The sequence below is a fragment of the Sycon ciliatum genome, chromosome 10 (assembly GCF_964019385.1).
Source record: "Sycon ciliatum chromosome 10, ocSycCili1.1, whole genome shotgun sequence".
NCBI classification, from domain to species: Eukaryota; Metazoa; Porifera; class Calcarea; order Leucosolenida; family Sycettidae; genus Sycon; species Sycon ciliatum.
Window position 1 is genome coordinate 9,468,255 of NC_088652.1, and position 24,895 is coordinate 9,493,149.

The 24,895-nt window shown below is 46.3% G+C and overlaps 1 protein-coding gene across 1 annotated transcript in view; it reads left to right on the forward strand.

The window, feature by feature from the left end:
• The window catches only part of LOC135826304 (uncharacterized), a 101,119-nt gene extending 77,501 nt beyond the window's left edge, over nt 1–23,618 (forward strand). The window contains exons 16-21 of the mRNA XM_065338927.1: nt 1,340–1,540; nt 4,486–4,692; nt 5,592–5,867; nt 7,589–7,873; nt 12,290–12,589; nt 23,283–23,618. Of these exons, the coding sequence (XP_065194999.1) occupies nt 1,340–1,540; nt 4,486–4,692; nt 5,592–5,867; nt 7,589–7,873; nt 12,290–12,589; nt 23,283–23,308 (1,295 nt within the window). The 3' untranslated portion in view covers nt 23,309–23,618. The remainder of the gene's footprint in view (nt 1–1,339; nt 1,541–4,485; nt 4,693–5,591; nt 5,868–7,588; nt 7,874–12,289; nt 12,590–23,282) is intronic.
• Nucleotides 23,619–24,895: the final 1,277 nt, after the last annotated feature.

Here is a 24,895-nt window from a genome sequence, read left to right on the forward strand (position 1 = left end):
GTTATGAAACTGACAACCTTGTTGTTGTGTGTATATAAATTTTGTTCGCCTACCTCTCTATTTATATATATATATATATATCTCTTTCTCTCTCTTCTCTCTCTCTCTCCTCTCTCTCTCTCTCTCTCTCTCTCTCTCTCTCTCTCTCTCTGTCTTTCTCTCTCTCTCTTTCTCTCTCTGCTATTGGCACGCCTGGTTGTGATGAAGCCGAGACCCAAGGTCGGCAGAGCATCCCAGACCACGCCACCACTCCCCTTATTCATGGCTCACACATGACGGGTTTACGTGGCTCTAGTAAAAAATAAAAATAAAAAAATGTCGTGAATCAGAAAACTGCTGGACGTGGGTCACTGAATATCACGTGGTGCGCACACGTAAAGTATACATGGATTACGTTGGACTAAGGGCGCGTGTCTTCATCAACTGTTCAAACAAATTTTATAAAGAGATTAGTTGAAGTCTCCCATTAGAACGGAGTATTTCAGTGGAATTGTCAGGGAGATGATGACGTCCGAACAGAGCAATCATCTCCACGTACTACGTGGCGTAGCTATTCCAAACTCTTCGAAACTAATACACCTCTCCCATCGGATGAGGTTGTGGAGTTTCGAGGAGCTTCGCTTTTCTGAAGAGGCCAATAAAGCCACCTCTTCAGAAAAACGAAACTCCTCGAAAAGTCAAAGAGTGACAATTTGAACGCGCCCTAAACCTCCTTGTTTCGCTACCTTTGGAGCCAATGCATTGCTTCGTTTTTCGCAAAATATTGGTGGTTTGAGAAATCGAGGGGATCCACTGGGACCCTGTTGTCAATGCCCCATATCAGGATGATGAAAAAGGTAGCGGACAATGACAAGTAGTGTCATATGACATTGCAGGTTGGGCTACGGCCTGTTCCTTTGCGTCGTCAAGTGGCACAGATTCACGGGATTTTCTCAGACGTGCTCTTTTTATCATTCACATTCTCACCTACATCTTCACAAACAAGGCCTTCCACTGCAATTGAAACTATAAAAGTTTCAAATTGTCCGGCCTTGGGTCTTCATCAGGGTGTATTTCAATGAAACCGAAGCTAGCTCATATGCCCTGTATACGCACAGGAGTAACGATGATTCCGAGACCTTTGGTCGTAGGAGTTACTCTTGCCCCGCCCCACTTCCATCCAATATGCCACCGCCCCCGCTGTGCAGATGGTTCTGTGGTATTCAGTAAAAAATGCACTGTACACTTTATGCCCATATTTTTAAATGCATGCTTACTGATTGTCCGGATACAGCTGGATTACTATTGAATCAATAGTCCCTTTCCTTCCTATTTTGGTCCTCTTTTCTGTCGCCTGCAGAGTGTGAACCCGCACAAAAGGTGTCGGGATGGGAGAGAACCTTCAAGGACGGAAATGTCCGATGCCCGAAAGGACATTTGTGGAACTGTGATCCACATCCTGTGGTTGACGTGCGCTGTCCATCAGTGGAGGATGAACTCAAAATGCAGCCAGTGTGTCACAACAACAAGCGTATCAACTACGCTCGTTGCTTCGATCTTGGTAAGTTCTTACATGGGTATTTTTTGGGGGGGGTATATGAACAGGATAATAGGGCAGGGAATGTTGTTGTTGTTGTTGTTGTTTATTTATTGTGGGGGGGGAGGGATAACAAAGACTTCACAGTTTCAGGCAAAGACATCCATTTTTCAGCGAAACAATTGCGTATTACATATCTTGGGTACTAGGTTCCAGTTGATTATAATTACCGGTATGGGAAGTAAGTAAATAAGTAAATTATCGTGTCCGCTCCCAAAGGGAACTCACGATGGCCGCTAACACCCGGTAAACCCTAGCGGCAGATGGGAAGTATTAGCACAAAAACCTGGTTTAAGCGACCACCCCATGGTGCTAGCAAAGGCAGTCCTTTAAGCCGGGTGGTCTTTAGAACCAGGTTCCATACATTCGTGGCATGTCTGCCCGTGTACCCTTGCACACTTGTACTTCCATGTACTCATATTGACAAGTGAGCGAGACCACAATGATCTGCGTGATAGCAATGTAAAGCTAGCTGATATGGCATTTGGTGGTGTGGTCGTCGAGCCGATCATGGGGCGGGAGGGTGATCGGACGGGGCAGCTTGCTCTTCGGGCAGATTGGCTTGCCCGGGGTGTGTGGGAGGATAACAGGGTGGCGTTTTTTGATAACCGCATTATTGATGCCAACGCACCCAGTTACTCCCATTCATTCTGGGAAGCCACTTCCAACCGCACTGCCAACGCGAAGAAAAAGAAGTACCGTCAGGCCACCTCCGTGGGTCTTTCACACCACTGGCGTGTTCCACGGATGCGGTGCTGCGTCGTGAATACGCTACCTATCAGAAGCGACTTGCTGGTCGTCTCGCCCTCAAGTGGGACAAGCCCTTTTCAATCATCATGGCTTGCGTGCGAATTCGTACCCAATTTGCAGTGTTCCATGCAGTCGACCTCCTGCTATGCGGGTCCAGAAGGCGCCTGACAGGCCTGCCGACGCAGGATGGTGCTGGGGTAGGCATCGGCCATTGAGAACTGAATTTCGCCTATTTTACCTGGAATCTCTTGGAGTTTTCCAATGTATTGTACTGGAATAATATTCTATTACTTTTTATATATCATGGTATCTCTATTTTTTCACATCTCCATGACTTTATCTTGCCCGTAGAAGAGGCCGTTACCCCGAAAAAAACTTTCTTTTCCAAAAAAATATATTGACAGGTGTGGAGCATACAATATTATCATGCAAGCAAAGTACACCTCACTCAAGTGCATGTAGCGCAATCTGCACTGTCACTTGTCACTTCTGTTGACTGCATGCACTTCCTTCAGTCGTTCAGAATGCACTTCAACCCTGTTGCAGTCAGCCCTGCCAGCCAAGATAGCACTTTTGGCTACGTTTGGTCGCTGTGTGCAGGTCCATTGAGGTACTTTGTACACTAAATGTTGGTCGCTGGTCGCACAAGGCGGGTGGTTGTTGTATCCAGGGCAGTTTCTGTGCAGAACTGTCCATGCATGTAAAAACGGTTTACAAAAGCAGGTGGTCGCTAAAACCAGAGGTCGCATACACCATGTGTTACTCCGCAGTAAAACTCCCCAGATTCGTACATCCGTAATCCGGGCACTTCTGTGCACCGGGCACCTTTCTGACCCATCTACAGTCGCAAAACTGGCTTTTCGACGAAAAATAACCTCAAACAGTCATATTAATTTTATTAGAGTAAAAATATTTTCTTGCATGGGGTAACACAGTTGTATAGCCGGTTGTAATGTGGACGTGCAAGTTTCTATTATTATTTTATGCGGTAAATATGTAAGTCCTGTGTTACGGGCAGTGATCCCTCCCAATCTGCAAGGATCTGGGGAGTAGTTTTACTGTATACAATATATGTACAGGAGGCAACAACGTTGTGAATGGCCATTGGTCCTCAGCGCTTGTTCAGCACCTCCACGCGCGACACTGACTCACGCTGCTATCTGATGTTCACGAGATGTTTGCTCTGTACGTTTGTATCCCCGGTGATGTTTGTGCCTGGAGAGCACTATAATTATAAGTGGTGCTCTTCAGGCACAATCTTCCTCAGCCAACTCAAGCTCAACTGATGAGGGGTGAATTCCCCGAAACACTGTGTATTGAGCAGGGAGTGGTGCTTTCTTGCAGGTGTGCCGAGTGGACGACTCGATGGACTTCTTGTGTGCTCTGGATGGCAGTCGTGAGTCAGTCAAGTGAGAATTCAAGTCGGCAGGAAAACCCCGAGCTCCCATTTAGGGAGCAACACACTCTTCCACTACTATCGACGAAGTTGCACCAACCTCTTCTTCAAATAAATGTAGAGCCGAAGTATTTATTGCACTTACATACTAATAATATGAATAAAAACAGGTGGCAGGGCGTAATGAAGCGATAACGATATATGTGCAAAGGCATGTTGCTTAGTCCGCTTCTGTATTTCAAATTTCAATTACTTCAACAAAGTACACACTAGTATAAAAACCTCCGCTTCGCCTCGGTTTTTATAACTGGTAGGCAATTGCAATGAATCTCGAGGCCTACTACATATATTACACATTATGCTGACCTGCACTTTCCCTAAAATGGAGTTAGCCTTAGTGGTATTGGTTATATAAAATGGAGTTAGCCGTAGTTGTATTGGTTATTTAAAGAGAAAAAGATTATACATTACTGCAATTTGTGTGTTTGTAGTTATGACTAGCATTCCACCAAAGTAACGAGATACTAATAATAACCAGTCAGATAGTCCCACAACAAAGCACAAAACCATGTTTTCGAACTATCTAACTGTTTATTATCTCGTTACCTTGGTGGACAGTTATTCGTAATTAGAACGAGGTCTGTCTCGTTGTCCAGGAAACGACCAATCAGCCTTATCAGAGTTTTTTCTCATTAGTAAGAGCAGCCTCCTTCCATCTGTGCTTTACAAACTCTTTCTGCTTTTTCTCCTTGCTGTTTGCTAGGCAAAAACGGAATAAATATCGCGCACACGTATACAGACCAATTTTACGTGGAACGCGAGACGGCGACATTCAAATGTCGTTGGCCTACATTTGAAAGCTGCACTAGCCCTCCATGTGCAGGTGGACGTAACCAAAATAGGGCAACTATTGAGAGAAGCAATAGTAAAACTTGGAGATGGGATAACTTGCCGAAATGCGCGACGTTAGGTAAGTAACTACTGTATATAGAGTGCATGATATCGGCAATCATTAAATCATTAATCATTAAATCATTAAATCATTAAATCATTACTGTTTTCAACACTCTTTCGCCAGTTGGGGAGTTTAATTTTTTTCAAGCACTGTTCACGTTTACTTTTTGCATCCTTATGAAAACCACCACTCCCCTCCGATCAAGGAACCGATCCAGCTCCGAATTCCGTTGTAGACGGGTAGGGTGAGGGGGTGAGGGTTAAACCCCACTCAAGTGGTCAAAGACCAAAAATCCCATTCCCTCGTGCCATGCATCAAGTTGCCAAGTAATCGTGGGTCGCACGCTGGTGGGAAACTGTCTTCCACTTCTGAGCATGGTTTACACCTGACACCATCTGATACTCAATCGCCAATTTCATCACCCCACTACTAGTATGCCTGCTGGCCTATGCATGTTGTTATGACTGAGTTAACCTAACCGATGGCTGCTTCCCAGCTGTGGGGTTTTCCCTTCGTGGTCGTAGTGTGGAGGTGGTATCCTGTCGGTAGGTCATACAACATGAACTTTGTACACGTATTGCACGTTCTGGAGACAATCCATACCTCCGAGCGGACACGAGCTCCACACAAATAATTATTACACCTTTTAATGGCTAGAACCAAAAAACGAACACACAGGTGGCTGCACAGCTGAAAGGAGATTCTTTGGCCGGCCATATCACGAGGTAGGTGGACCCTGGCGGCAGAGTCACCTCGGTTGCGGGCGTGTGTTTTGTACAGCGCTAACCGGGTTTGTCGATCTAGTTCCTCTATCTCTGCCTTTGCCCACTCCACGATGCATAGAGAATGACTGGGTTATGTTGGGATTTCTTTCTTTCCTGCTTCTTCTGTTCTCGTTTGCCTGCATCGTGAAGCATCCCTAACTTCTGGCGGACAACACTGGTATTACAGCCATCTTGAGACAACAGTTGATAGGGCTACCATGGCGTGTGAAGACGTGGGTACAAACCTGATGACGCTGGCCGAAGCTCAAACAATCCGGAGTTCCAGTCTGGTCAACAACCCGAGTTTAACCCAAAATTTCATTTGGGTGCTCAACCCAGTCTCAAATGTTCCGATTGCTTTTAATATTAGAACTAACCAGCAGCAGATCGACGCACTCACTGCTGAAATCATGTGCAAGTCATCAAGTGAGTATATGTTTTCAGCATTGCATGTGACAACGTTCTTAAGCATATAAAAATGCGGAGTATGTACATGTGTATATGCCATGCCGGACATATACAATACAGACCTTATGGCCGCAACATATGAGGCATCGACATTTTCGACATTTTTCAAAATGCCTAAATTTGCAAAAAAATCGAACTGATGTTGTTTTTTACTTTTTTAAGTCAACACGATGAAAGCGAAAAGACTTCTCAATGGAATGGACTCAGATGGAGAGCCAAGGTTTAATTTATACAAAAGAGAAAGACCAAGGAACTACAAGTTACGCTATACTGTCCACTAACACCACCCGTTACTAAACAATCAGCTGATGTTGGAAGGCTGTTGGAGTGCGCATCCAAGATGTGCTAGAGCTGTTAGCCAGTTGGTTGTAGACCGTCAGTACCGTCGGTCAGTGTCGTGTAATGTTATCACATGAGCTGATTGTACACGCGTACTCTCCCAGCAGGTTCTGTGGATATCGCTCATAGGTGCGAAATTTCATGTGACGTGTGAGGGGGGGCGATCACGGGGTCCTAAACCAGGCACCACACCATCCAAGAAATAGTGGGTGTAGCTATCATGATGCATTGCTACAGGTCCAAAACACATCTGCTTGGTGGGCTTAACAGTTGAATAAAGTCGTGTGAATGGGCCAATAGCAATTTTGACTTCCTGCAGGACTGACTTAGCTCAAAGGTTCTGCTTTTCTATTTAGGTTAGCTAGTCAAATGGTCAACGTCAGGCAACCATGGAATACAGTAGCAAGAACAATAGCAGTTAAAAGCATATTTTTTGATCTTAAAAGGGATACTTTAGCAAGTCCAGAACGTCTTTATCTATTGAAGCTTTGATGTTGACATCGTCAGTCGTTTCTTGACTTCGACGTGAGATGTTCCATCTGCAGGCGAGGTCGCTCCAAGGTACTTGAATAGTTGCACCCACTCCATAGCAACGACACCCACAGACACTGCAGGATCACCAGCTGAAACGGGTTGATCAGGGGTCACCATGATTTTTGGTTTAAAAGCATTTATTTCCGTTCCGTAAAGCCGCACTGAGTGGTCGACACGCTTTGTCAATACCACTAGCTCCTGCATAGTCATGGCTATCAGATCATTTTCATTGGCGAAACGTAAGTTAGTAACAAGAGTACATAACCCCCCAGAGTGTGCAACTCCCACATACCCTGTTGTCCCGACAGAATTTCAAGTTGACGTCATTATTTATGACGCAATGCTCCTTGCAGCAGTGATTTACAACATGTGTACGGGTGTCAACGCATCACACGTTTTTCTTTGCAATAATTTGTACAGGATCGATCGGCTTCGGTCAACCACAGGTTCCGGATTCGTCTGATAATCCGTGTACAGTGCGCATTGCATCATCAAAATGACGTCAACTTGAAATTCTGTCGGGACAGCACCCATAGTGGAGTTGCACACTCTGGGGGGTTATGTACTCTTGTTAGTAATGACAACTACACCGATCCATACAGAACAGTCAAAGTCGAACAGCGCATCTGACATAATATTTTCAAGGAATAAGTTAAATAAAGCCGGAAACAGCAGGCAGTAAAGCAGTGTTTCTAAACGTTTGCTCTCCTTGATACTTCTGTGGGTCTGTGTTTGCTAGCACTTGTAATAACAGCCACGAATCTTGCCTTTGTGTTGTATTTTTTCTTTACATTGTGTGTCTTTAGCCAAACAAGCTGCAACTTGTTGGACCCAGGACAAGGTTGTACTGACTATTCCCTACAAGCATGTCAATTACGCAGAAGCCAAAACCCATTGTGAGAATGCAGGAACAAAAATTCCATTACCTTTCCTGCACTTTTGCCTTGATTCACTCACACGCTGGGCTTACTCCTATGACCAATATCAGGAAGAACACTGGGTTTTGGACCAATTCTCTTCGACAGATGCTCGTGCCAGCGATCTCAAAGTACATAAGCAAACACTACAGCTTCGTGCGACTTGCTGGACAGGTAAGTGACCCATTAACGCGGGAACAACCATGCGTTCTGGTATGCGAATATGCGAGCCCCTGCGCGTATGTGACCAGCTTCTGTTGGTTCCTGGGCACTTCTGGAGCCCAGGCTATTACTTTTTTTTCTTCTGTGTTACGGTCATTTATTTCCATTCTTTCCTTCCATATCCGTCAGATTCTGTTATTGAGGCCAGTTCCTGTTAGATGTTCAAAATACAAACACATACAAACGAGAAAAAAAGCCATCAGCATGCAATTATGCAGAATGACATGAAAGCATCAAATGCCAATGGCGTCCATCGTTAGAAAGAATGGTTAGTTACGTCAGTGATAGACGAGCTAAGAATGAAATTCTAAATTCTATTATGCCTTTGTGAAATGGTGCAGTCTACGTTCAATCTCAGTGTTACCGGTGCACATCGACTTTCTCAAATTCGAGTGCATAATTCCTAGTACAAGAATTGTGCCTCCTGCACTACCGTATTTCCCCGTAAGTTAGTACGTACTAACTTTCGAACTTAGCAGCCACAAGAGTACTAACTTTCGGGGGTGGTACTATCTTTCGGGGAGTACTTTTTTATCGGGGGTAAATGACATGCAGTGGGAAGCCTGCACTACTCTAGTATCCGTGCGTATGATGTACATGTATGTACTGTACGGTGTCTGTACATGTAGGACGGGTACGAACTTACTATCTTTCGGGGGGAACTGTCTTTCGGGGTGATAACCTCGGCAGTGGAAAGTGTATTCTTTATAGAGGGGTACTAAGTCATTGGGGAGAACTAACTTACGGGGAAATACGGTATTCAAATGCAGGCATTAAACAGACCAGGAGTTTACAGAATGACCATTACAGTTACAACGGAGGTATCATTTGACTTAGAACTTAGATCTAAGTGAGGTTCAGTTACTCTGTTCGTAGTCAAAGTTCATTGTCTTGTTCTTCTCTAGCCGAGTGTAGCTCGAAAATCGTTCCATGGTCCTCTTGGTGATCAATACAACACTATAAAAACAATCATCAGTTGAGATGATTTTCCGGAATTGCAGACGCAGACTGTGTTCAAGGAACACCAAGTTGTGTCGAAACATTGATTCGACGACTTGTGAGGAAAAGTGCTTCCTCAAAGTGTCTGACTGACTTACGGGATATCGATGACCTTTCATCACTCGCGTATGTAGGAGCCCAAACGTGTGTAGGATTTGCCTGGTGAGGGCTTAGTCTGCGCCTAGATGACAAAAATGGTACTCTCCCTGGTCGGTACTCTCCCTGGTTGGCCATTGTGACACAGTGATGTCATTCCCTGCACTTAGAACAGTATGTTGAAAATAGACATCAATGGATCTTGGGTAGCTCAATACAAAGTAATTTCTGCAAACATGTTCTGTTGGTATTATTACAGGGTGCGACAGAGCTCTTGGCTTCTAACGCTGGTAGAAACAAACAGTTGATCGTATGACCATACGACCTATGAGTTGGTACGACATACGACATATGAGTTGGTCGTATGACCATACGACCAACTCTTTGTTTCTACCAGCGTTATTGTACCGTTGACACAGCTCTGATGACGACATACTGGGCGAATGCTGCGGGGCCTCCCAGCGTGCCAGCGGCAGTGGGTGATGGGCAGATAACAAGGTAGCTTGCGGACATCGGTGGCATGAAGCCTAGTGTAGTGGTGACTGTGCAAGCGTCTTGGCGCGACGGGCGATCAGTACAGTGTCATGCCCCAGGGGCTGCTGTGACTGTCGACGTCGGCGGGTCGTGAGGTGCGTTCGCAGGCCTTCATGGCGCTCGGACAACTGCAATACTAGTATTAGTACACAGACTCTCACTAGCTACAAAGTACTCTGATTCTGGCACGTTATTTCTGCATTGAATAGTGATTGATTTTCCGCGCCGAATTTCCGACGCTGCATGCATGTCCAATGCGCGTCAACAGTACTTCACACTTTCCTTTTCCCGCGTTATGTGGAAACCTCCTTTATAACAGCAGTTTGGTCTATATTTTTAATCATTCAACATCTACCTTCACTGATGAGCTATGTATTAGCGAAACAGCTGTCTGAAGGAGTTTATCAATATCGTCCACGGAAGTGTCCTCGCAATGGTGATGGTTGTGAGCAGGAGGGTCTAGTCGGCTAAAGAGCGCAGTGTAATGGTGGCGGTGACTCAACATGTTCTGTTGGTGTCATAAATACCCCTCCACAGCTATAATACTAAAGAGACGTTTCGGAGAAAGGAGTGTTAACAACGCGATAATAGAACAAATTTTTATCTATCACATATTATACTTTTCTACATTTCATGATTTTTATTTTGATATTATTTTGGCATCCATTGTTCTATTTATCGCATTGTTATAGATATAAGGCCATCATTTTTTATATCTATGTCAGGGGCGTCACACACGGTACGACCACTACGACCATGGTCGTACCACTTTTCGTCCAGGATGGTCCACCCAATTCATCCGAAAAAGCAATAAAAAAATTCAAGGATCTTCGGACTTGTACAAAACATCGCAACTGTTAGTAGTGTTACTTTCATTGCAAGGAGCATACAGACTTGATGCCTAGCACTAGCAGCTAGCTATTGCCCAAGACTCCAGGCGGCTATCCATTACGATAGGCGGTTGGAGTCACGGTTAGAGACAACCAGACGATGGATTCCTCATGGACGCATTCACTGCAAACTTGACGGAAACAGAGCTGAGCTGGCGGCGATCACTGGGTCCAGAACTAAAATTTTCCAAGATCTACCATGTTACAATGGCGATCAGTACGTCAAGAGACACTACATGTATGTCACTTGTCAGCTACAACATAATAATTATATTCTTTCCACAACGACACCTACCTAGTACCTCTGGCTCCTGACGATCTACTGCAAGCGGATTCGAAAATGCATTACACCCGCGAACGCAGCGCTTGTCAACGGAAAAGGGAAGCGCTTCATTCTCCGAAGCTGAAAAGTGTTTGGACTGCTGCTCCACGGCGGCAGAATATTCTGCAGCTGTTCACCGACACGACCCGCTTCACCTATATTATAACGATTTACGATCGTTTCGTTCCCCGAGTTTTCTGGTAGCAGCAACAAGAATTTCGTCCGCGACGACAGGACGAAAGTCTCTCGCAAACTAAAGTCCTGTTGCCACGAAGACAGAGAAGATTCCGCAAGCGCTTTCTTCTGCTTCCATTGTTGTAGCTCTCCGGTCCACTGGCAGATCTTTCAATCCCACCGAACAAAAACAAAGGACCTTCTTCTCTCTCTAAAAACAACTAAAATAATTACTTCGCGACTGTCCAGGCCGGACGTGTACATAGTGTGCGCGACGCGGCAGACTTTTGCAGGACACGACATACGTTTTTGCATAGCCGCTGGCGCTAGAACGCGCAGCACGCTTGTACTTCGGATTTTGCGATTTTTTCGAGGGCAATGGCCCTGAATCATTGAATGGATTCCATTTGCCTTGCTTGGCTACCTACGATGTACAGAAAATACCAAAAATCCATGAGAAGTATGTTTTTGGAGCTGGAGTGGGGTTGTCTAATAAGTGCTAGGGGAACCCTCCTTTGCGGCTGTAGAGTGCTAAAACGTGGCCTGTTAGCCGAAAAATCCTTATTTTTTCTCCGGGGGACACCCCCGGACCCCCGGTCGTACCACTCCCAGCAACCCTGTGACGCCCCTGTATGTTTCGCGTCAGTTCAACTTCCAGAATCATATGCGAGAGGTGGAAAAAAATAAAAAAGTTGCCAAATAATAAAAAAGGCTCATCAGAGGTGTATGCACGGTACATAGCACAATAGCTCGTGCATGGTGTACATTCGAAAGAAAATTCGTTCATCGAAGGACAACATCTGGGTTATCAGCATGAGTAAATATTCACTTTGGACAGAGGAGGCAACCGTTGGTGCCTATGCTTCGCTGGATTATTGTACTCAGACTTCAGCAGCGGTGCAAAGACCTCCGGAACGACGCATCCTCTCAGCTTGAGGCGATCAATGCTGTCTGGTGTTAGCTCATAGAATATTGCTCCCAGATGCCGACCAAACGATTTACCAACGGTGGCCTAGAGGCCATTTCTGAATCTCAGCTTCACCGTATGCAACCAGTCCACACTGATGACTCCCACGATCGTACACTCACCGTGCATGTAAGATTTTTTTATTTTTTTCCGAAAAACTTCAAAACGTATGCGTGCGGACGACGCGAAACATAGCTATAAAAAATGATGGCCTAATCAGAATTAAAAACACAGCTCGCATCTTCCTTAAGCCTGGTTTGCAGCTTCCACTGCACGCCAATCCCCCATTGAGCAGAAAACAGTTTATAGTAGGGGCTACTAGGGGGTATCTCCGACTTTCTAATTACACAATTTGTTGTGCAACTGTGTTCTTTACGTGTATCAAGGTACAAATCGCCATGAAGATGATAAAATCTTTGTGAAGCACGAATGCCGTTACCACAACCTTTACTACTTCGTAAAAGAAACAGGATCCAATTATGAACTTGCCAGTCATGATTGTATCCAAAGAGATATGGCACTACCACCAGTACATATCATGCAGTGCGTTTGGCTGTTTTCCATGAAACTTGGTTTTCCACCAGCTTGGATGGCGGGAACATATGGAACGCATGGAAGTATCGCTAAGACCAGTGATAACCAAGCTCGTATTACTGGCTCTGCTATGACCACAGTCTGTGCAGAAGGTAAGAGCAGTGACTTTTTTATTCATGGAAAAATAATGGAAGCACGAAATGTTTTCCAGTTATGAACAACTGTCAACCATTGTAACCAGATCATACAGTTGGCAAGTGCGACGACAGGGCACAACACTTCCAAGAATCTGAATGCATTGTTGGACAGTTGGTCAATAGTCGCAACATTTTAACTCATAATATTTTGTCCTTCCTTTTTTATCCAAGATTATATTTGCTCGACATTCAAGTTCAAAATTACAGATGGAGCGGACTCGCCCCCTTCTATTTACACTGCAACGTTCGAACACATTTTCGTAGTTAAAACAACGTTTCGGCATATAGCCCTCATCAGGTTTGCAATGATGTGCACTCTACAAAGGAGCAGCAAATATACTGTGCTGTGCTGTGTTTGCGCCAAATGGGTCAGCTACAAAGGTGGCGAAAGGGATTGGTGATATATTAATATCCAGATACGATATATTCACAGTAGTGCCCAGCCAGCATTAGTGTTTACTTGCGGCCGCAAGTTGCAGATTTCAACAGCTTCTCGCAGTTTTCTGCTTGCTCTGTCGCCTGCCCTTGCCAGGACTGACACAGCCGAGAACACACTATCCGCAGCAGCTATACTCTCGCCAGAATGTTTGTCGCGCACGTGGTCACCCCATGGCTTATCGAGAGTGCGACGGCGTGCCTCGCCATTGTGCTCCCGAATTCTTGTTTCCAAGGAGCGTTCCGTCTCCCCTACATACGTTTCCCGGCACCATTTGCATTGCAATTCGTAGACTACATTCTTTGTCATACATACTCGTTCGCCTCCAGACTGACAGGTAATGCAAGGCCCTAGTGAACGTCCTCTCCGTCTTTTTTCAGTAATGTTGGGCTCGTTTACGCACTTGGGTGGTAACAGCGCCGAACGGCACAGTTGACGCCTGAGGCTGCCCGAGTGCTCGTATACGACACGTACCGGCAACTTGTATTTCCGTATTGCTTTGTTCACATGGTGGTGTACTTCATCGGACTTGAACGGTAGTTTAACCCTTTGAAGCCCAAGGACGAGTATACTCGTCCCTAGTGATTTCCCAAGGACGAGTATACTCGTGCAAAACGCGCACTGGTTACGCATTGAGCATAGATCACTGTACAAAGCTTCGTATCTCCGTTGTCCTTTCTTTGATTTTCACATACGATAGCTTGTTGGTAAGGTAAGGAAAAGACCTTTCCAGCGGTGTGTCATTTGTGGCAGCGCGATGCGAAATACCCGAGCGGCGAAGACCGGAACGTGGTTGAATACTTCTAAACTTTAGAATTTTGAAATTTTCGAGTAGAGCTCGCGTGCGCATGGGGTTTCCCCATGACTCATACCAGTGCAGCCCATGCGCGATGGGTACCAAGATGATCGCTTGAGCTTCAGCAGCACGGAGAACTTTGAATCGTTGTTTTGTGTTGAGCAAAAGTCATGAACCGAAGGAAATTGTCACTGTGGGTGGTGTATCTCGTTCAGGCGCGATAGAGCTGCACTCAATGGACTTGGAGGCGCTTCTGTTGCTTCTGCTTAGTGTCTAGTCTTTATCTTTGGATGGAGGAGATCACAAGCTTTTTAGGGAGCTCCAGATCATGAAATTCCAGTGGTGGTGAGTGAATTATGAAATTTTGAAGTCGACCATCCGTGGTTGCGTGCAGCGCGGTGCGAGTGCCTGGGAAATCAGAAAACCCAGCTGGGCTTCAAAGGGTTAAGGAAGGCAGAGCGGGGATTACCGCGTCGTCTACGCCGAGGTTTCCTGGCAGCTTCCCTTGCTTCCGATATGATACTGTCTGGGTAGTTATTTATGCGCAGTTGTTTGTGTATTTTTTGTTCGCTCTCGGCTTGCATCATGGGGTTAGACGATAGTCGCTGTGCCCTTAGGAATTGAGATTGAGCAACGGCTAACTTGATGTGGTGAGGAACTGCCGATGAATAATCCACCAGTAGGCCACTACTGCATGCCTTCTGGAACAATTTGAATGACAGCTCTCCGGTTTGCCCAACCGCGATCGTTACGTCCATGTAGTCTATGCAGCCACTGTCACAACTTAATTCATGCGTGAATTTGATACGTTCGTGGCTGGCGTTGAATCTTTCTATGAGCTCCAGAAGGCGCTGCCTACCATGTGTCCATAGGATGATGATATCGTCGATGTATCGTCTGAACAGAATAGGTTGGAAGGGTGAGTCCTGAAGAAGTCGTGTCTCAATGGTGTGCATAAACAGGATGGCAAATGGAGGTGCCAGGTTGTTCCCCATAGCAACCCCATCTAGCTGGTGGTAGATCTGTCTGCCAAATCTGAAGTAGTTATGACTCAGAACAAACTTCAGTAGTGTCCTGACTTGGGTCACGCTCAGCCCGAGCATATCAACTCTGTTATAGTGTTGCTCTAGCACGTCACTAACGGCATTTACGCCCTCTTCGATCGGTATGCTGGGATACAAACCCACCACATCCATCGTAGCCAGAATCGTTCCAGCAGGTGCTTTAAGGCCAGGGTATATGGTGCGGATATTGTCTAGCGCGTCTTTGGTGTTGATGAGGTGCGATGGGACAAATTCAAGCAGTTGATGCAATATGCGTTCGAGAACCACCGAAATTCCTGTGACTGGACTGTCACAAGCAGAGACAACAGGTCGGAGGGGCAAATTTTGCTTGTGGTCCTTTGGAAGACCGTATAGTTCCGGGAATCGTGTGTCATGAGGGAGTATTGCAGTCAGAAGATCAGGATCCATATTCGTGCATTGCTCTTCCAGTATGGATTTAACCTCTTTCTCATACGCAGTGATAGTTAGATCCACTTTTCTGTACATAGTGCTGTCAGACAGAAGTGCCTCTGCCTTCTCCAGGTAGAGTTCCTGTTTCATAGCTACTAGCTTCTTGCTCTTGTCGGATTGCTTTATCACTACACTGGGGTCATGACGAAGTTCTCTCAGTCCGTCGCGTTCCTCTTGCGTCATATTATGCTTGGGAGGTCTTTGTTTGCCATATGCTGCCAAAACTTCGTCCTTGAAGTTGGCCATCTTTCTTTCCCCATCCTGGCTCATTCTGGGCGGTTGCTTGAAGCCATGCTTCTTTAGCTTCCACAGCCTGCGATCACACTCGGTACCGGTATCGTGGTCGTCCTCTGGCTGTTCCACACCCTGAGGCCGCGCCTGCTGCCATCTCAAAGTGTAGGCCATCCGTTCTACGGAGGTGACCACTTCTGATTTCTCACGACTGGTTAACTTTCCCGTGGACGGTACAAAACCGGGTCCCAGTTCCAATACCCGTCTGGCATTGTCTGTTACACACGAGTCCATGACAAGCGTTCGCCGAGAATGCTCCATTTCCGTCCGGCCGGGACTACCCAGGGCTGTCCCACTCTGGTAGGACGACGCGGGCAAACATGCCTCATGCGCTTCCCTGGCATCTTCTTGGGCTTGAAGCCTAGACAGCTTCCATCGAAGCCTTGCATTGGTACGGATGCGCTCCTCCGTAACCACACAGCGCCGCAGGGCGCGAATACGCACGTAGTCCTCCCTGGAAAACGACCAAAGCTGTTCGCAGAAGTACCGGTACTGGCATCTTCTTGGGCTTGAAGCCTAGACAGCTTCCATCGAAGCCTTGCATTGGTACGGATGCGCTCCTCCGTAACCACACAGCGCCGCAGGGCGCGAATACGCACGTAGTCCTCCCTGGAAAACGACCAAAGCTGTTCGCAGAAGTACCGGCACTGTCTTGTACGGAAGTCCCTTTCTGCGCACTTGTCCTGTATTGCGTCGCTCAGAAGTCGGAGACAGTACTGGAAGCGTCTTTGCTGTCGAACACTCTTGTGCCTTGAGGCTGGAGGTGGCCGAACCGATTGCGTGATGAACCGTGGGATGATACGCTCCCGCCGGCATTGAAGAAGAAACGACAACTGGCACTGGCTCCTCTGGAGTTTGCACCCCCATTGCAAGTATCGCCATGGCGCCTCGCTCCTAGAAGAGGAGAACCAAGAGATTAGAAGCGGTGAGACCTCCTGCAGTTTCATACAGAATTACAGATGGAGCGGACTCGCCCCCTTCTATTTACAAGACAGTGCCGGTACTTCTGCGAACAGCTTTGGTCGTTTTCCAGGGAGGACTCAGGGCCTGCTGGAGAGCCGGGTCAGCCGGGTCACGCGCCCGGCTGGGGAACTGCACGACCTGGCTGAACAGATAACACCGGGTCCAGTCTGACCCGGCTGAAAAATGTCTCAAACTGACAATGGATTCCTAAAATACGGGTGTTTTACGACTCGCGGACCCCATCTGTTGCAAATCTAGCGCAACCGTACACCATGGTAGATCTACACACTACAGTCTACAGTCTACAAGCGACAGAAACTCGGCTAGGGTCAACTGCTTGAACTGGTTCGAGCGCGATCTTGCCAGCGGCGAGCAGGAAGTCAGGACATTCAAAGTAGGGCTCAAACGGTCACGGTTTTACCCCTGACGGTTAACTGCTAAGCTAACGGTCGGTTAACCGGTTATAACCTATAAGCCACGGCAATCCTGCGGACTCTTTTTTAACCGTATATTTGACTATACTCATTCAAAAAATGTACCCTATTCAGTACAACGCAAACTCGTACATTCTCTTGCATGCTCATTCATACATACTCTCACACCAAGAGACCAGATAATGAGATATGACCGAGTTGACAGCCCAGAAATTGCGTACGCGTGCGACAGCCCGCGAAAGTGCACACTTTGCAACGACCTGATACTTGAAAAATTGACTGAAAAGTTACTGCGTAACCGTTATCTTTATCGGTTAACCGTTAATTCTTCGTAACCGGTCTGCAACCGGTTAATCGGACTAATCGTTTGAGCCCTAATTCAAAGTCGATGAGGCAGGCAGTCAAAAGCGTAACTTTGGCTATAGCTTTTGACACAGTGGCAAGTTTTCAGCCGATTGGTGATTTGGACGATGGAGCCCGCAGCGAAGAGAAAAAGAACTCACGCTTTCCAAGACTCTTGGAAGAAAGGTCGACCCTGGCTGGACTACGACCATGCCAGTCTACTAGTATCCATGTCATGCGCTTTGTGCAAGACGCATTTCCAAAGGAAGACGAGCGGCGGTGGATTTGGTCGCGAGGAAGCAGCCACTCCACAAGGTGCTGCAGGCACCCCCCAGTGCTCTAATATGTGAACATGTTGGTCCTGCTAGGCTGCTACTACTTAGTACTAGTAATAGCACTAATTAGTAATTAGAAAACAGAATTCCTTTTTTCAAATTGTTAAATCAGAATCCAATGGAACTGCTTTGCATTCTTCACGTAATGTCGTTTACCTTCTACGTTTGCGGACTTTGATCGTTCGCCTTGTTCTCTAAAATGTCCGATTTCCGGCACTAAATTCGCCTTTCTGTTTTCCTGCGTTTTGAGCAGGCCTTTTGGTTGTTTTTCTGCCGGATAATCTGACCCGGCTGGCCTGCATGCGCCAGGTACACTCTGACCGGGCTGTGTTGAATGTCTAGAGCAGGCCCTGGGACTACGTGCGTATTCGCGCCCTGCGGCGCTGTGTGGTTACGGAGGAGCGCATCCGTACCAATGCAAGGCTTCGATGGAAGCTGTCTAGGCTTCAAGCCCAAGAAGATGCCAGGGAAGCGCATGAGGCATGTTTGCCCGCGTCGTCCTACCAGAGTGGGACAGCCCTGGGTAGTCCCGGCCGGACGGAAATGGAGCATTCTCGGCGAACGCTTGTCATGGACTCGTGTGTAACAGACAATGCCAGACGGGTATTGGAACTGGGACCCGGTTTTGTACCGTCCACGGGAAAGTTAACCAGTCGTGAGAAATCAGAAGTGGTCACCTCCGTAGAACGGATGGCCTACACTTTGAGATGGCAGCAGGCGCGGCCTCAGGGTGTGGAACAGCCAGAGGACGACCACGATACCGGTACCGAGTGTGATCGCAGGCTGTGGAAGCTAAAGAAGCATGGCTTCAAGCAACCGCCCAGAATGAGCCAGGATGGGGAAAGAAAGATGGCCAACTTCAAGGACGAAGTTTTGGCAGCATATGGCAAACAAAGACCTCCCAAGCATAATATGACGCAAGAGGAACGCGACGGACTGAGAGAACTTCGTCATGACCCCAGTGTAGTGATAAAGCAATCCGACAAGAGCAAGAAGCTAGTAGCTATGAAACAGGAACTCTACCTGGAGAAGGCAGAGGCACTTCTGTCTGACAGCACTATGTACAGAAAAGTGGATCTAACTATCACTGCGTATGAGAAAGAGGTTAAATCCATACTGGAAGAGCAATGCACGAATATGGATCCTGATCTTCTGACTGCAATACTCCCTCATGACACACGATTCCCGGAACTATACGGTCTTCCAAAGGACCACAAGCAAAATTTGCCCCTCCGACCTGTTGTCTCTGCTTGTGACAGTCCAGTCACAGGAATTTCGGTGGTTCTCGAACGCATATTGCATCAACTGCTTGAATTTGTCCCATCGCACCTCATCAACACCAAAGACGCGCTAGACAATATCCGCACCATATACCCTGGCCTTAAAGCACCTGCTGGAACGATTCTGGCTACGATGGATGTGGTGGGTTTGTATCCCAGCATACCGATCGAAGAGGGCGTAAATGCCGTTAGTGACGTGCTAGAGCAACACTATAACAGAGTTGATATGCTCGGGCTGAGCGTGACCCAAGTCAGGACACTACTGAAGTTTGTTCTGAGTCATAACTACTTCAGATTTGGCAGACAGATCTACCACCAGCTAGATGGGGTTGCTATGGGGAACAACCTGGCACCTCCATTTGCCATCCTGTTTATGCACACCATTGAGACACGACTTCTTCAGGACTCACCCTTCCAACCTATTCTGTTCAGACGATACATCGACGATATCATCATCCTATGGACACATGGTAGGCAGCGCCTTCTGGAGCTCATAGAAAGATTCAACGCCAGCCACGAACGTATCAAATTCACGCATGAATTAAGTTGTGACAGTGGCTGCATAGACTACATGGACGTAACGATCGCGGTTGGGCAAACCGGAGAGCTGTCATTCAAATTGTTCCAGAAGGCATGCAGTAGTGGCCTACTGGTGGATTATTCATCGGCAGTTCCTCACCACATCAAGTTAGCCGTTGCTCAATCTCAATTCCTAAGGGCACAGCGACTATCGTCTAACCCCATGATGCAAGCCGAGAGCGAACAAAAAATACACAAACAACTGCGCATAAATAACTACCCAGACAGTATCATATCGGAAGCAAGGGAAGCTGCCAGGAAACCTCGGCGTAGACGACGCGGTAATCCCCGCTCTGCCTTCCTTAAACTACCGTTCAAGTCCGATGAAGTACACCACCATGTGAACAAAGCAATACGGAAATACAAGTTGCCGGTACGTGTCGTATACGAGCACTCGGGCAGCCTCAGGCGTCAACTGTGCCGTTCAGCGCTGTTACCACCCAAGTGCGTAAACGAGCCCAACATTACTGAAAAAAGACGGAGAGGACGTCCACTAGGGCCTTGCATTACCTGTCAGTCTGGAGGCGAACGAGTATGTATGACAAAGAATGTAGTCTACGAATTGCAATGCAAATGGTGCCGGGAAACGTATGTAGGGGAGACGGAACGCTCCTTGGAAACAAGAATTCGGGAGCACAATGGCGAGGCACGCCGTCGCACTCTCGATAAGCCATGGGGTGACCACGTGCGCGACAAACATTCTGGCGAGAGTATAGCTGCTGCGGATAGTGTGTTCTCGGCTGTGTCAGTCCTGGCAAGGGCAGGCGACAGAGCAAGCAGAAAACTGCGAGAAGCTGTTGAAATCCGCAACTTGCGGCCGCAAGTAAACACTAATGCTGGCTGGGCACTACTGTGAATATATCGTATCTGGATATTAATATATCACCAATCCCTTTCGCCACCTTTGTAGCTGACACATTTGGCGCAAACACAGCACAGCACAGTATATTTGCTGCTCCTTTGTAGAGTGCACATCATTGCAAACCTGATGAGGGCTATATGGCCCAGAATCTGCGAAAACCAGGCTTAGGGTGAAATTTCACAAAATGACTTTTTCCCATTTTCAGCTTCTACTGGGCATGGGAGGTCAGGAGACAAAATATTACAGGTGTGGGTCGACTCATAGTGGTATTAAAAGTATCTCAAACACACCAGGGTATTGTGTTGAAAAATCGGAAAAAAACACAAAATTGTTTTCACAGGAATTAAATGAAGTGAAGAGAGAACCACCAGAGTGAATGAAGAAACATGGATGATTTTTGTTGAGATGACGTGACAAGGTAGGCATGTGGGGGCAGGCTTGTTGTGGCCCCTTGGTGCTGCAGGCTGTACTGGCCATGCACAGTTCTGCAGTAATTTTGTTTGCTCCTTACTCAGCACATTCTGGGGCTGCATACATCTACTGGCATGTTCTGGCGCTACACACCACAATGAAACCCGACTCCAGTTGAGATGGCACCTTTTGAAGGGTGAATCTAGTACAACTATTCAAAAACAAGCATGAACACGGCCTTTCAAATGTTCCACTGTTCCTAGTATGCGCATAATGTGCTGGCATGCTGCAGTGTCTGCTTGGTGCTGACCAGCAAGTGAAATCTCGGCACGCCGTATACGCGTACAATCCCTTGCAGCTAGCTGTCCAGCGCGAGCGAGGAAAGTCTCGAGTGGAGGCCTCTCGATCTGCTCGCTCATTCGCTTGGCATTCAGTAGCACTTCATCGCCAAGGACTTCAATTCAAAACAGTTTTCACACTGCGCTTCTAGCCTTTTTCCTCGTGAACTTGCTGCAAACGTACGAGCTCTGCTGCGCGTGTTCCCTTCGCGTGAAACCCAGAAACAGCTAGTACCTTCGTACTTCGGTCGGCTGGATCGATGTCGTCCAGGTTCTCGCTATCGCCATCACGACTCCAACTGGAGACGATTTCTTCACCATTTTCCACAAGCAGCAGTTAGCGCAAACATTTCGCCATCCCTGAGTGAAGCCTCACTGAAGGAGATGGAATCCGTTCGATCAGCTCAAAAACTCTTCGTTGTGACTAGAGGAGTAGCAGGGAATATTCTACCGGAAGCCCTTTGACTTCCCTGACTGCTGAAACCCTTCCTGCCATGACTGCTACTTCTTCAAACAAGCGAGATTCTCTTTGGTTCCACTTCACTGCACTCGAGTGTCCACGCGACACAACCTTTTTACAAAACATCATTTTTCTCAAAAAAATGATTTTCACCCTAAGCCTGGTTTTCGCAGAAGTTGGGCCATATGCCGAAACGTTGTTTTAACTACGAAAATGTGTTCGAACGTTGCAGTGTAAATAGAAGGGGGCGAGTCCGCTCCATCTGTAATTCTGTATGAAACTGCAGGAGGCCTCACCGCTTCTAATCCATTCAAGTTCAAGACACTATTTTCTTCTTTTTATTTCACTGACCAATGGAAAAGCCAATTCGAAAACACTGAATCTGTGTTATGAAAGGTAACTAGGATTGGGGAAGATAAACCTGCGCAGCATGACCCCGAAAATGCCACCTGTTGCAAAGACAGTAGATTTTCGCTAGTTTGTTCAGGTAAGACTTGGAAGTGTGTTACTTGAATCATACATTTTCCTGAGGGTTAACAGCGTCAACGCGATGGCATTCCTATCCAGAGTAGGTACACGAAAGGTGACGGCGAGATTCTGCAACTGTTTGTCAGCCACTCTTGTTTTCTGATGGGTGTCTTGCATCTAGGCAGCCATGGAGCCCGGGTACTGCAGAAACGGATGAGCAGAGTGTTGTGATCTGTATAGTTCAACCCTGTGTAGAAGTCCATGAAGATCACGTCAAACTCATTGCGATCATCGAACAATTTGGCCGTGTGTTAGGATAGAAGCACCGCCTAACGCCTAGTCGGATGTGGATCAATTGCTTACATAAACGAAAGTGCTCTACATTCCAGCAAATTTAGTTGGTTGTGGAGCATTATAAGTGCCTGATACAGTGCGGCCAATCATGATAGCAGAGTTCTAGGCCAAGAGATCATGGACTCTACAGTGCTGCCTCAGGTCATGAATTCGGGAATACCTTTTGCTGATTTCCAGGATAAAAAATAAGTTCTTTCATCCAAACTAGTGTCCATTCATCGGAAACAGTCCCTCTGGCTTTTGAAAGTCCGATTTGGACCGAATTGAGGATCAAAAATCTACTTTAAATCTCAAACATCTGGGTTTGGAATCTGCTTCTCCATACATTTTTCCATGGCATACCTGTCCTGACTTTGTAAAACCAGGCTGAATTTCTATTTCCCTGTTCTTGGACTTTTCCGGCCTCAAATGTGGCAAGGAGTAATTGCACATGTTACACAATGCAGGATGTACTGTTGTTTTGACGATATCTACAGGTATGTGTGGGAGACACGAACAAGTTAGGATGCCAGTTTCCAATGAATGAACTGTACATGTTTAGTTAACTTAAACACTGTTGCCAGGGAGTCACAAAGCATGTTCAGCATCGGGAAATCAATGCATTTGTCTTGTGGTCATCTGGTGTAGCTGTCCTTGAGTGATGATGTGGTGGACTTGACTATCTAGCATAGGGGCTAGCTTCGTTTTTGTGTTTGCGTATGTGCATGTGCGTTTCTGTGTGTGCCTGCGTGTGTGCATGTGTATCTGTGTGTGTGCGTGTTCCTGTTTGTGTTTTGTTATTGCAGCGAAAGAGTCAAGTTCTTTCTGGTAGATATCCATACATACTCTGCAGGGAGCTGGTGTTCGTTATGCTTAGTCTGCTTAAACAACACGGAACGTACACAAGACACCATTATGGTATTCTCTTCACCTGTTACAACTCACAGCAGCCATAGTGACAGTATGGTCATGGATACCCGTATCATCGTTGATAGCGACAGAATCGTAGAAAACCACCCTATCTAACATGCTTAGACTGCATTTTGGTTAATGTCAGATGGAGGTTCCCTGCTTTTCTTCCACTCTTCCTTTCTCTGATCTCATAGTGCTGGTAATATAATTACTGTGTGACGAAGAGAATATTCAAACCAATTTGCAACCTCAAAGTCTGCTGAAAGTGAGCATATGCCAGTGCGAATGGAATGCTATTATTATTCTTTATTTCCACGATGTCCCATGACCAATAAGGAAGATAGATATCACATAGCCTAGAAAAGGGATCTTAAATTATATTCAAAGATTTCTACAAAAGAAAAGGAACCAAGGAACTACAAGTTGCGCTGTAATATCCACTAACACCACCAGTTACTTAACAATCAGCTCATGCGATAACATTGCACTTATGTTATTTCTATTACTTACATTGTAGAGTGCAGATCACCTAGTGCTTTCAACAATAATAACGTACGTCCACATTATGGGAATTTGGTATAACCCCACACCCGTCATTGTTGAATACTCGATAATAGCGTGGATTTCCCAAACAATATATTTTCATTTTTTTTTATCCTCTCCCATGCCGTTGTACATAAGCGGCTTGCCGCGGATATGTCAATACTACTACTACTTCGAAGTAGAACCTTCCAAGCTGAAAGGCTGTTGAAGTGCGCATCCATTATGTGCTAGAGCTGTTAGCCAGTTAGTTGTAGAACTTTATTACTGTCGGTCAGTGTCGTTTAATGTTATCACATGAGCTGATTGTTTAGTAACTGGTGGCGTTAGTGAACATTATAGCGTAACTTCAACTTACTTTTAGTTCATAGTACTCATAAAATGGACACACTTCAGGCTCTTTACGAACATGTTGAAATTTTTTGGTTTCACAAGTATACTTTCAAGCCTACTCATCAGGTGAAATACAGAAACACACTAAATTCACACTTAGGCTGTTAGGTAGGTCGTCAAAACCTCGTTAGTTATGTCCAGTGGTTGTCTCTTGTTGCCGCACTACATGTCACGCTTATTGAGTTTTCTCGCACTTGCACCTTTTTGTCATTAGTACTATATGTATATGTCACGCATTTTCGCTGTTTACTTTTACCTATTTTCTTCTTTGCGCTGTTTTACTACCTCCTTGCTGTACTTAATCCACTGTTCTTGTTCCTTTTCCCTTGCCTGTATTTCACCTGATGAGAAACCAAAAACTTTCAACATGTTCGTCAAGAGCCTAAAGTGTGTCCTTTTTTGTGAGTATTATCGCATTTTTGTCTCAGAGGAAACTGTTATCTTGTAGTTCCTTGGTCCTTTTTCTTTTGTATAAATCAGGGAGTCGTAAAATACCGGGAGGCGACACGAGATGCACAACCGCGTCGGATGATTGACTCAGCTCGGGCACGAGTGCTGAGGGAAAATTATAGAA